Source organism: Schistocerca gregaria, chromosome 9 (genome assembly GCF_023897955.1).
Source record: "Schistocerca gregaria isolate iqSchGreg1 chromosome 9, iqSchGreg1.2, whole genome shotgun sequence".
Classification (NCBI taxonomy): Eukaryota; Metazoa; Arthropoda; class Insecta; order Orthoptera; family Acrididae; genus Schistocerca; species Schistocerca gregaria.
In genome coordinates this window covers 244,314,094-244,327,002 of record NC_064928.1, presented here as the reverse complement: position 1 = coordinate 244,327,002, position 12,909 = coordinate 244,314,094, and the positions used below count along the sequence as shown (strand labels likewise).

The following is a 12,909-nucleotide window of genomic DNA, read 5'->3' as shown; positions in this document are numbered from 1 at the left end:
CAACAGACTGGGAACATGACGGATGAATGTGCTGGAAAGGTAGGGCGACCACGTACGGCAACCACAGAGGGCAACGCGCAGCTAGTGCAGCAGGTGATCCAACAGCGGCCTTGGGTTTCCGTTCGCCATGTTGCAGCTGCGGTCCAAATGACGCCAACGTCCACGTATCGTCTCATGCGCCAGAGTTTACACCTCTATCCATACAAAATTCAAACGCGGCAACCCCTCAGCGCCGCTACCATTGCTGCACGAGAGACATTCGCTAACGATATAGTGCACAGGATTGATGACGGTGATATGCATGTGGGCAGCATTTGGTTTACTGACGAAGCTTGTTTTTACCTGGATGGCTTCGTCAATAAACAGAACTGGCGCATATGGGGAACCGAAAAGCCCCATGTTGCAGTCCCATCGTCCCTGCCTCCTCAAAAAGTACTGGTCTGGGCCGCCATTTCTTCCAAAGGAATCATTGGCCCATTTTTCAGATCCGAAACGATTACTGCATCACACTATCTGGACATTCTTCGTGAATTTGTGGTGGTACAAACTGCCTTAGACGACACTGCGAACACTTAGTGGTTTATGCAAGATGGTGCCCGGCAACATCGCACGGCCGACGTCTTTAATTTCCTGAATGAATATTTCGATGATCGTGTGATTGCTTTGGGCTATCCGAAACATGCAGGAGGCGGCATGGATTGGCCTCCCTATTCGCCAGACATGAACCCCTGTGACTTCTTTCTGTGGGGACACTTGAAAGACCAGGTGTACCGCCAGAATCCAAAAACAATTGAACAGCTGAAGAAGTACATCTCATCTGCATGTGAAGCCATTCCACCAGACACATTGTCAAAGGTTTCGGGTAATTTCATTCAGAGACTACGCCATATTATTGCTACGCATGGTGGATATGTGTAAAATATCGTACTATAGAGTTTCCCAGACTGCAGCGCCATCTGTTGTTGACAATTGTAACTACTGTAATTTCGAAAGTTTGTCTGCCTGAAAATGTACTGCTGTCCCAAGCATATTGCAACAAACGGTGTATTTCTATAGCTGCTCATTTAGTTTGTATTGCCGTTTCAAATATACCGGTCTTTTTTGAAACACCCTGTATGTATTCTGTACTTTTCTGTGTGGAGTTTGAGCAATTTATTTTCATTGTATTATGATGACAAATCCTGCTTCCTTGCAAGATCATCCCTATATGAAAAAATAAATAAATACAATTACTAATTGCAGTTACTAGGAAAACACTCCATCGTGCCCCTCCTCAGATTTAGTGGTGAGATGGTCTGTGGATAACCCATCAAAAACTGAACGCAGATCAAGCGCGAAAACATGAAGGTGGTGTACCGAACTGTGAAAAAAGATGCAAAATAGAAACAGTGAATGGTCCAAGCTCAAGACAGGCAACATCGAGTAATTTATGAAGCCATGGCATCCTGGTTATGTGGTCATGATGTTGGATTGTGAAGGGAGAGATCTCTCTTCAAGTCTCTCTCATACCCCATATTTTCCCCACAAAATTATGGACTGTCCATCTGGTCATTGACATATCTGTTCACTGTATTCATATTTGTGTCTGTGTGATGGTATACTCTCTGTTCGCAACAGTGAGATGTAAGGAAGGTACCTCCAGACATATGTATCTCCTATTTGTTCTATACAAGCGCTACATGTTACAACTCTTGCATTCTGTTTTGGAAGTTTTCACTCTCGAATTCCTTTGTTGTAACATAAAATGTAGTTCACACCCATTTACTTGTTGTTTTCATTTCTGTGAGAGGTCTATGCGTCCTCTCACCTGCTCTCACTATTCATCCACATTTACTTGCAATGGTAATGTATTCTTACAACATGACTCATATTCTACAACTAATGTATAGCATCACAATTTTCCGGATTATTTTGCTTCTTTTTTACAGTCTTTGTTCAATTTTAATGGGCTCTCCACTGGCCCATTTTACCACTAAATCTGATGGGTATGTGATCAGGAGTTACGCTTGTTAGGATTCTCCACAGTTTAAACAAACTTCTGGAATGAACTGCACACTTATTTTTAGTTATTACTGCAAGTTAAAACTGCTAATTAACAAAACAAAAAAAAATACTTACTGGTGATCAACTGTTCTTCCTCTTCTATCTGGAAAAAAAGAAAATCACATTCAGTAATACAATTCAAACATCAGGTACATAAGTAACTAATTCACTACAGTAATGACGCAGGAGCCAAGTGACTACGACTATTTCATATGGCATAGAAGCAGTACACTAGCACAGTAATATTGTACTCAAGTTATAATCTGTAAGGTGATTGTGGGCAGGATACTTTGTGTAACACATTATATCCCATATGGAAAGAAAGGTTAATGATTCACACCCTGCTAAAGATATGGTCATTAGAGACAGAGATAAGAGCAGATTGGCCGAGAGTAGGGAAGAACTGACTGAGAGACCCAGCTGACTGTCACAGACAGACAGTGGCACTACAGAAGCAAGTCTGGAAGGGGTGCCGAGTGTGACAGTGAGCCTGGATTTCCATTATTTTGATGTCTCTGAAGGAGATCACTTATTTTTGGCCACAAAAATATACTTTCATTACAGGAAGAAATAAAAGTACTTCATTTTCTTAAATTGTGTTATTAGGAGCAGGAGAGTTGAACTGAACTGATTCTGCAAACCACTAACAGTAATTAGTGCTGTTCATCTCAAATACTAGTAATGGAACAGTGAAACATTCCTGTTCCTCTCTTTCACAGTTTTCTTCCTTCAGAGTCTGTCAGTAATAGTGATTTCTTCAGAGGTCTCCTGTACCAATTACTGGTGACGTACTCTTCAGTTAGAAGACTTGCCTGATGCTGTTTTCCGCACTAGTCTATCCTGTGCAAGTTTCTTCACCTCTACGTAACTACTGCAGCCTGCTTCCACTTTAACCTGCTCACAGTATTTAAGCCTTGGTCTCCCTCTAAAATTTGCACCTGCTACTCTTCCCTCAACAAGCAAACTGACAATTCCATCTTACAAATTTATATCTGATGTTAACAGGTCTCTCTTTCACAGAATCTTTTCTCAACCGTCAAGCGGGTGCATCCACGTATAAAGTGCACCAACTGCAAACAATATTGCCTCATATGATTCTGTTGTCACTTTACAACTGCGTGCCTGTACCTAACACAGTGCAAAGTTGTGCTGTCGCACATGCAAGTGATCAGCAGTAATACAAAATAAACAGTACACTTGTTGAGAAAAAAAAAGAAGAAAATGATAAAGATTCTGAGCTAGTTACACAGTCCCACAACGTGGTAGTTGTACACGAGATAAATAGCAATCGAATAAGCTGTTGGCTGTGATCTGACACAACTGCATTGTTTAACGTTTCGACTGTCATTACTGTGGGATAACACCAGTATGCAGCATCAGAGTGATACAAAGAAAGTTCAGTTAAACAATGGTTCAGCTCACGTAAAGTAAGTTTATTTTATCATTGTTTGACTGATCTAAATTAAACTACGCCTTTGCTTGCACATGGTTAGGGGGTTAATCGTGCCTATCTACCTCTCGTGCACTCTTTACTTCCACCACTTCCATTTGCTGCCTTCAGACTCAATTCCTAACCCATTTCCCCACACGACCACCTGACTTAATTTGATTACACTCCTGTAGTGCATTTTTACATTTGTTGACTATCATCTTCTGATGTGTTTTCAAGATGATACCACGACCACCACCACCACCACCACCACCACCACCACCACCAGCACAATCGCCATGACTGATCTTCCAAGACTCTGCCAACTGTGACGAAACTATAAAGTCGCTGACAAATCCTGAACTTTAATTACTTTCCAATATTTATTCTATTTTCAGATCAAAAAATATATGAAATAATCCTGTCAGACGCCCTTCTCAGTAGCAGTCAGACACTTAGTTATGGAGGTGCACTTATTAACATAACGGTTTGGTAATATTTGAAAAGCTCTTCTTTAGAATTTGAACTGTTACATTCTTCTTAAAGTGTGAGGTTATTACACCAGTCTCATATCCCAATTACAAGGTGGAGGAGTCTTTTCAATGTCGGTTCTCTCAATTATGAGAAAATATTGAAATCACAAACCTTGCTTTGACCTGACACTAAAAAGGGGACAAACATTCTACAGTGCACAACTTGCGAGTGACCAAGTAAGCCACTTTCTCCTTCGCCCAGATTTCCTGGACTGCCTGTTCATCAATATATATGGGACACGGTATATATGGGACAATCTTGGGAAGAAGTGGCATGGTCACCATTGTAATTCATACAGTGGGTAGGAGGAGGAAGACAATCGCCCTCGTGAGCACTTCTACCACAGGTTACACATTTGGCTGGGTGTCAACAAGATATTTGCATGTCGTTACAATTACAGCACTGGTAGCAGCACACTGGGCTCGGAATGTATGGTCGGACTGTGGTAACTTGATAGCCTGCTTTGATCTCTGATGGAAATACCACTCTATTTAAAGCAAGAAAAAGAGTGGGTGTGGACACTAAGGATGAATCTCTCTTTTTCATCACCTAATGGAAAGCAATGACGCCCTGATCAGAGGGGTATGTTTGGATTTCTGCTTGGGTCAGACCATCAAGCAGCCTAGTGTAAATAACACCACAGGAAGAATTCAGTGTTCGAGGGGCCTCAAGACGAGCACGATAGCAACGGAGTAACAAAGCTGCAAGCAGTAGTTGTGCTTGAGAATCAGAAGTTGTCTCCAAAAGCAAACTCCATTGAGCGAATGAGAGCAGGATTTCATAGGGCTGGCAACAGCATCAACACCTACGGATTTACCATAGTGGAGGACTGACCGTCTTCAGTATGTTAAGCCACCAGAAACCATGGTGCAGCTGGGAGGGTCTTTGAATCGTTAGCCTCATTCCGTGTAGGTTTAATAGACGTTGACCGTGAAGATGATGATTGGCTCATTGTGAAAAAATCCCCTCGATAGCCAAAGCCTCCCAACTGGGGGGCCGCTCAGAGGGAGCGGGGAGGGGGGGAGGGAACATGCCTTAGGTGACTGCTCACACCTCAGGTCACACCTGCCGAATACCAGACAGAGGGACAGAGGGACCAATCGGCAATTTGGAAAGGTAGCAGCTCAGGCAATCACCCTTCCCAGAGCCTGGCCTGTACAAGAGGGTACATGCGAACCCTACCTAACGACACAGGGCTGGGAAATAGTCACCTGTTACATGTCAAATGCATGGGTTAGCCTTCAGGAGTGCACAAGGAGGATGAAGAAAAAAAGGAACCTCAAACGCCGAAGCGGAGGAAGGAGAGGAGAAGGAGAGCAAAGAAAGAAAAACGGTACGAAAAACAGTGAGGCCGTTCTGCAATCGGCTACTGAAAATGCAGAACATTTCCAAAACCATCCCAGGGATGTTCCACAAGAGAGGGAAAAAAGAATAGCTAGAGGACAAACATGCAGCACAGAACAAGAAAGATGCTGCAAAGGCTGGGATGCTGTAGTGGCCAAGCACGAACTCGCCAAAGAGTGGCAAGCCTCCTGAGGGGACTGAAACATGCCACTGGTAAACACCTCTTTAAGAAAAGTGATTAGAGAGACATCAACAATTACCTATCTGTTTCACTACTTGCATCATATTCCAAAATTTTTGAGAAGGTGGTGTACTCTAGAATAGTATCTCACCGAAGCAACAGTAATAACCTCAACAAATCACAGCTTGGGTTTCGGAAGCGTTGCTCTACTGAGAATGCCATTTACATGTTCACTCAGATTGTAACACCTTAAATAATAAGACAGCACCAACTGGTAATTTCTGTGACCTGTCCAAGGCATTTGACTGTGTGAATCACAGTATTCTCCTACGTAATTTGAAGTTTTATGGGACTGATGGTGTAGCAAACCAATGAATGGATGATGTCATACCTAACCAAAAGAATGCAGAAGTTGAGATCAGTAAGTCAACCAACACAGTCAAGGGATGTAATTTTGACTGTGAAGGAATCATGTATAGCATTCCACCAAAGCAAAGTCTTAGATCCACTATTGTTCCTCATATGTAAACAATCTTCCGTCTAATATAGAACAAGCAGAACTAGTTCTTGCAGATGACACTAGTGCTGTTATGGTCTCACCCTCGATTTGAAATAGTGACAACCTATTCAGTTTAGACACATCTAGGGGTACTACAACAATGATAAGTGTAACACATGGTGAGGAAATAATAAGTAGGGCAGAAACTTCAAAATCCACGCAGTCTATATCAAATAGAAGTTAAACTTGATAAACCACATTTTTGAAATTACGAAACAACTTAGTTCAACCAAATTTGCACTAATAATCATTGTAAATCTTGGGAGAGAGAAATCAACAAGTTGACAACTTGTATATTTTCATCCAATAATGTCATAAGGAATAATGGTTACGTGGTATCTCATCTTAAAGGTAGACTCTTCATTGCACATAAATGTGCTTTAAGAATATATGGTGCTCACTCACGATCATCTTGTAGACATCTGTTTAAGGAGTTGGGCATTCCAACTATCACTTTGCAGTGGATTTATTCCCTCACAAAGTTTGTCGTCGATAATCCACTACAGCTCAAACGAAACAACGATATACATCATTACAATACCAGAAAAAAAATTACACTCATAACTCCACATCAAGGTTGTCTTTAGCACAAAAAAGGGGTGCACACTTAAGATGTGGTGGGTAAGAAATAAAAATATTGGAATTGTTCAGAATGTGACAATATGCACAAATTAATTTGTGACGTGAATGTACAATGAATCATTCCATAACATGATGCTCTATCGCGCAAAATGATCCATGGAACAGTATAATGAGAGAGAGAGAGCTCTCTGCTAAATATTTTCGCAGAACAGCAAATATTGAATGTATCAGTGTAAACAACACTACATGTAACACAAATTATGCACTACAGAAGAATGCTGAAGATTAGATGGGTAGGTCATATAACTAATGAGGAGGTATTGAATAGGATTGGGGAGAAGAGATGTTTGTGGCAAAACTTGACTACAAGAAGGGATCGATTGGTAGGACATGTTCTGAGGCATCACGAATACACTAAACAGATTCAGAAGTATGTAGGTTGCAGTAGGTACTGAGAGATGAAGAAGCTTGCACAGGACAGAGTAGCATGGAGAGCTGCATCGAACCAGTCTCAGGACTGAAAACCACAACAACAACATGTAACACGTGCTTTGCTCTCCCAGAAAAAATAAATAAAATGTATATCTATTTATTGTCAATAGTAACAATGACATAAGAAGGAAAAAATCAAACAACTGTGAGAATTATCAATGGTTCCATCCACAGTTTTCTGACTATCAAGAAGTCTGTCTCCATTCTGCAAATCAGACATAAAAGAGACAACATGTGAGCACAAGTTTCTCAAGTAAATAAAAACTGGTCATGCTATATACATTGAAAAGGGAAAGTATGGACCAGTATATAAAAGATGGACATTAATAAAACCAACAAACTGCAGGAATGGATTCCTCACTGAAAATGGCGGAAAAAAAATCCTATAAGCAAGTGTCCGAAAATGCAACACTGCAATGGTAGATGGCGCTAACGAATGAAAGTTCCTCTTACCAAGTGCCGTGTGTTCCTTGTGTGTTCCAGATTGAATGATAGACACAGCGCACTCTAAGCAGCAGAATGGTCCGGTATTCATGTCAGGAACAAGATGAGATGCTGTTTGTGTATGGCCAAGCAAATGGAAATGGTAAAGAGACAGCACAGCTATACAAAAAAAAGTACTACCCTCACAGACAGCAGCCACATCAAAGAACATTCCAAGCCCTTTTCGGGCATTTACGTGACACTGGCTCCTTTCTTTTACAGGAGGAACCCTAGTACAAACTCCATGCGAGTGGCCTGGCAACATGATGCAAGCCAAAGTACAATTATATCTATCCTCCATGACAACTGCTACAATCCATATCAACTGCAATTAGTGCCAGGATTATCAGAAGCAATTTTCCATATACGGAAAGGATTTTGTCAATGGTTTTTGCACCAGACCATCACAATTATGGGGTTTCTGTCATCAGTTCTCTTTACAAAAAAGCAACCTTTGCCAGAACTGGCATCAACAATCTGTACAGTCATATCTGTGGGCTACAGACAGCACGTGATTCAGAGGACCCTCATTCCTCAGAGCCCCCTATCAAGAAATGATGCATTTCATCTATCATGCCAATCATGCATTTCCAGGCACATGTTCATTGGACCTTTCTTTCCTCAATTTCCAGCCAAGAATCCGTACCTGCAGTTTGTCAGTTTTATTAATGTTCACCCTGTAAGTCGTAAGGAAGGAAGGCACCCCACTTGCATTGTCATACTCCTGCCTATTAACTACATTTTGCTTATGAAATTTTGCTGCTTGCTTCTAATACAGTTATGTATACAATAAGTGTAGTGCATTCAAGAGCTTAATAATGCAAATTACCCTCTATTCCTGAAAATAAATCATTAAAAAAATGTATAGTCAATACACTGACAAGAAAGTAGTACAATTTAACAATGAAATCACAGAATTGGTTGATTTATTGTTTTTAAAGCAGCTGAATATAAGTCATCTGACAGTAAATAAAATAAACAGAGTTAGAAAGGCACAATTGTTTCGATGAAACTAAATTAACCTTCTCATTTGTTTCAGAAGCAATGGTTATGGTCAGTGTGTGTTACCAATTTTGATTTATGGGTATAGAGACATGGACTTTTCACACAAACCATTAAGAAACTGAGGATTGAGCAGCAAATGGGATGATCTATAAGCCAAAGACAATGACGTAGCAGCACCAACAGTGACACTAGTAGTAGTAGTAGTGGTGGTATTCATTTGTAGAGCATCACTTTTAAAAGGATATTGGCTATGTCATTTGGTATAGTTTAGCGTTTTGCATGGTTCATGTCAACAACTCATCATGATGTGACATATTAGTAGGTTCACAAATATTCTTCATTTTCCCTGAGAAAATCAACATATTCGCAATTTACATAACTGATAACCTGCAACGAAACTTGACAAATGTAACCCATGCACAGGTGTGCTATAATCTCAGGAATTTATATATGGAGTGGTTATTCTTATGACACATTACAGCAATTTAAAAATTATGTCAGTGTTTTGCACATTTGAATTCCAGATATGAATTTCATTACTAAGTACATAGTGAACACAGAAACAGTATGTCACCTTGCACTGGTTGTTACAAAATGATAAGAGGACCCTAAAGTAATACTTTTTTGGTATTCTATTTGACAGTGTCTGTGTGTGTTCATTTCAGTTGCCCACCAATATGCATTCTTGCTTGCTATGCTGTCTACGGATTCACCATTTTTGTCTTGTATGACAATCTTCCTCTTTAAGCATAAGTTCATGCTTTTTGTTTTCTTTCGTTTCAACTTTAATCACATTCATCCCTTTGACTTCTAGAAGACAATTCTATAGTAAAAAGAACGAATAAGAGTTATGGACACCATAGAAGTAATAAAAATTGGAACTGATTAAAGATTATGCTGACAGTTTTAAAATTTGCCTGTTTATTTTATGTTATGCTGAAGGCAAGTGCAGAATATTTGATGGAGAAAATGAGAATGTTTTTAGCAAATCATCTAAGAGGTTACGAGACGGCAATTCTCTATAAAATTACAAAAAAATTATGCAGCACTGGCTGTTTTTGGGGCTATCGTCACATTAAGGAACGTGTTCCTCAGCGATACGCAGAAAACTAGGAAATTTCTAAATGACTTGAGAAGCGTTTATTTAACGATCTGGTAAATCTTTATTCATCAATACTAATTTCCATAACTCTTACATCACAACACGATTGTTACTCATCAACGATGCTCAAGACCACTGTACAATGGTGATGACCAGTTCTTACTTCACTTATACATCGATATACCACAAATCAACTTTACAATACATTTATACCACAGCAATATTTTCAGACACACGTATCGATACAAAGAAAATGATACATGGTAGTTGTTTCTGCACTCCTTTGGAAAGAGGAGGCTTACATATACATACACAATACCAAAAAAATTCTGTTAAAACAATATACACCAATTATGCTTACCTCGCACGATTAGAATCAAACTTTCCCAGACGATCACACGCTACTGAGAGCCAAACCAAACGCCAACATACATATCATCATGAAAGGCCACAAAAAACGAAACGAGTACTACAATCACAAAACAACTTAAAAACCACTTCCATTCTACCTGCTCGAATAGCCAAATGTCATTTTTCTTTTCAAGACTCAAAGATCAATAAACAAAAAGTTGCAATACACAAGGAGATAATACGTAACATAGGAGTAGAACCATCTCGATTGCAACGTAGTACAAAGGCTATACACATGTTCTTACATATTATTTTCCTTAATAATAATTAAACGTAATTACTTACAAAACAGTAAAACTGGTGCTAGCAACACTGAGTTAATTATCAGTGTTGCCACGCAACTGACGTAAGCTTGATAATTAAGATCACAAATGGATTCTATTTGAGAAAATAATATTTTATAGGGGAACCGTAGCTTACTTGAGAAAGTGATGCATTTAATAGCTACAGACAGAATCTAGTTCATTTATAGAGTGAAAACTGATAAAGTATTCCACAAGTTCCTATTACACCTATACTAAGAAAACCACTGTGAAATGAATGGCAGTACGTTCTTGACATGGTACCACATGTTAAAGTATCTTCCCATTCCAGTAGCGTTTGGGGTGCCGTAAAAATAACATTTTCAATGCCTCTGTGGGTGCTATAATTAGCCTAGCTCTATCTTCGCGACCCTTATAGGAGCTATTTGTAGGTAGCTGAAAAATGCTTCGAGATTCTTCACTTAATTCTGGTTCTTGAACATTTGTATGTGATCTTCCTCTAAATAATTTACTTCTATTCTCAAGAGGGTACCACTTCATGTTTTCCACCCATTCCGTGACATTTTCCTGTCAGGCTAAGAAACTTGTGAGTTTTAGGGGTAGTATATTGCTATTTCCGACGTCCCATTTTATTTTTCTTGCTGTTATTAACAATCAAAGCAAATAAGTAGCAAGCAAAGCTGTAACTTGTACTGTTTGACAGTTAATTAACCAATTTTCTGCACACGGCTTGCTCTGAACATATAAATATACATATTCCTTAAAACAATCTCGTAGTAACGATGGCCCTCAACAATTTCATTATCGCTTCACACAGCAGTTTATTCTAGCCCTCATTAATCAAATACAATCAGTTTACTGAAATTAAATTATTGGAATTGATATGGATAAAGTCGATAACATATCATCGAACTTCGTTAGCCAATGATGAATCTGCACTTTAAATGACATATCAACATACATTAATTTCTTTTTAATGTTTATATATGGAACACCCTCATCATAACATCCCTTTTCTGTCATCACATTGACAGTTGTCTGTTCTCATTTTATTTTCATTGTTGCTCCCTCTTTTTAGTTATAACAGTCATCATTTTCGCGGATTGATCCCTGTGGTCTTTTTAGGATTAATAGTCCATATCTTTGTGAAACGTCCGTCATAATTCGATGTAATTTCACATTTCCTATTCTCTTTTTTTAAATAGTCAGTGTCATGTTCAGAATGGGCACAATGCAAAGATATATTTTTTTATTTCTATGTAGTCTAATTCTGTACTTGGACTATTTGTTTTATAGCATCACATTAGTCATATTCCATGGATCCTCAGGATGAAGAAAGAAGTCAAAATGTACATTTAATTTAATTATATACAGGGTCTTACAAAAAGGTACGGCCAAACTTTCAGGAAACATTCCTCACACACAAAGAAAGAGAATATGTTATGTGGACATGTGTCCAGAAACACTTCCTTTCCATGTTAGAGCTCATTTTATTACTTCTCTTCAAATCGCATTAATCATGGAATGGAAACACACAGCAACAGAACGTACCAGCGTGACTTCAAACACTTTGTGTGGTGTCACCGCCAGACACCACACTTGCTAGGTGGTAGCCTTTAAATCGGCCGCGGTCCGGTAGTATACGTCGGACCCGCATGTCGCCACTATCAGTGATTGCACACCGAGCGCCGCCATACGGCAGGTCTAGAGAGACTTCCTAGCACTCGCCCGAGTTGTACAGCCGACTTTGCTAGCGATAGTTCACTGACTTCTACGCTCTCATTTGCCGAGACGATAGTTAGCATAGCCTTCAGCTACGTTATTTGCTACGACCTAGCAAGGCGCCAGTATCCGTACTATTGATATTGTGACATTAATGGATTAAAGTTAAGTATTCCACCAGCTACGTTTTTCTCACTTCTAATCCCCTTGTCATGTTCCAGACCTCACGCCAGCCTGCGTGAGCTAAAACGCGTGCATATCGGCCTCCTTTAACCATACGGTTGGCTCTCCTGCCAACCACAACACTTTGTTACAGGAAATGTTCAAAATGTCCTCCGTTAGCGAGGATACATGCATCCACCCTCCGTCGCATGGAATCCCTGATGCGCTTATGCAGCCCTGGAGAATGGCGTATTGTATCACAGCCATCCACAATACAAGCACGAAGAGTCTCTACATTTGGTACCGGGGTTGTGTAGACAAGACCTTTCAAATGCCCCCATAAATGAAATTCAAGAGGGTTGAGGTAAGGAGAGCGTGGAGGCAATGGAATTGGTCCGCCTCTACCAATCCACCAGTCACCGAAACTGTTGTTAAGTAGTGTACGAACACTTCGACCGAAATGTGCAGGAGCTCCATTGTGCATGATCCACATGTTGTGTGGTACTTGTAAAGGCACATGTTCTAGCAGCACAGGTAGAGTATCCCATATGAAATCATGATAACGTGCTACATTGAGCGTAGGTGGAAGAACATGGA

General features: G+C 39.9%; 1 protein-coding gene across 7 annotated transcripts in view; it reads right to left on the bottom strand.

The window, feature by feature from the left end:
* Positions 1-11,198, bottom strand: part of LOC126291847 (uncharacterized) — a 109,308-nt gene extending 98,110 nt beyond the window's left edge. For 2 of the 7 annotated variants that reach the window (XM_049985567.1, XM_049985571.1), the window contains exons 1-2: positions 10,451-10,523; positions 2,119-2,146 (exon numbers count right to left, since the gene is read on the bottom strand). In XM_049985567.1, the coding sequence (XP_049841524.1) occupies position 2,119 (1 nt within the window). In that variant the 5' untranslated portion in view covers positions 2,120-2,146; positions 10,451-10,523. Of the gene's footprint in view, positions 1-2,118; positions 2,147-9,848; positions 10,012-10,115 lie in introns of those variants that run through there. The other 5 variants (XM_049985572.1, XM_049985569.1, XM_049985566.1 and 2 more) reach the window with 5 other exon arrangements.
* Between the last annotated feature and the right edge of the window lie 1,711 nt (positions 11,199-12,909).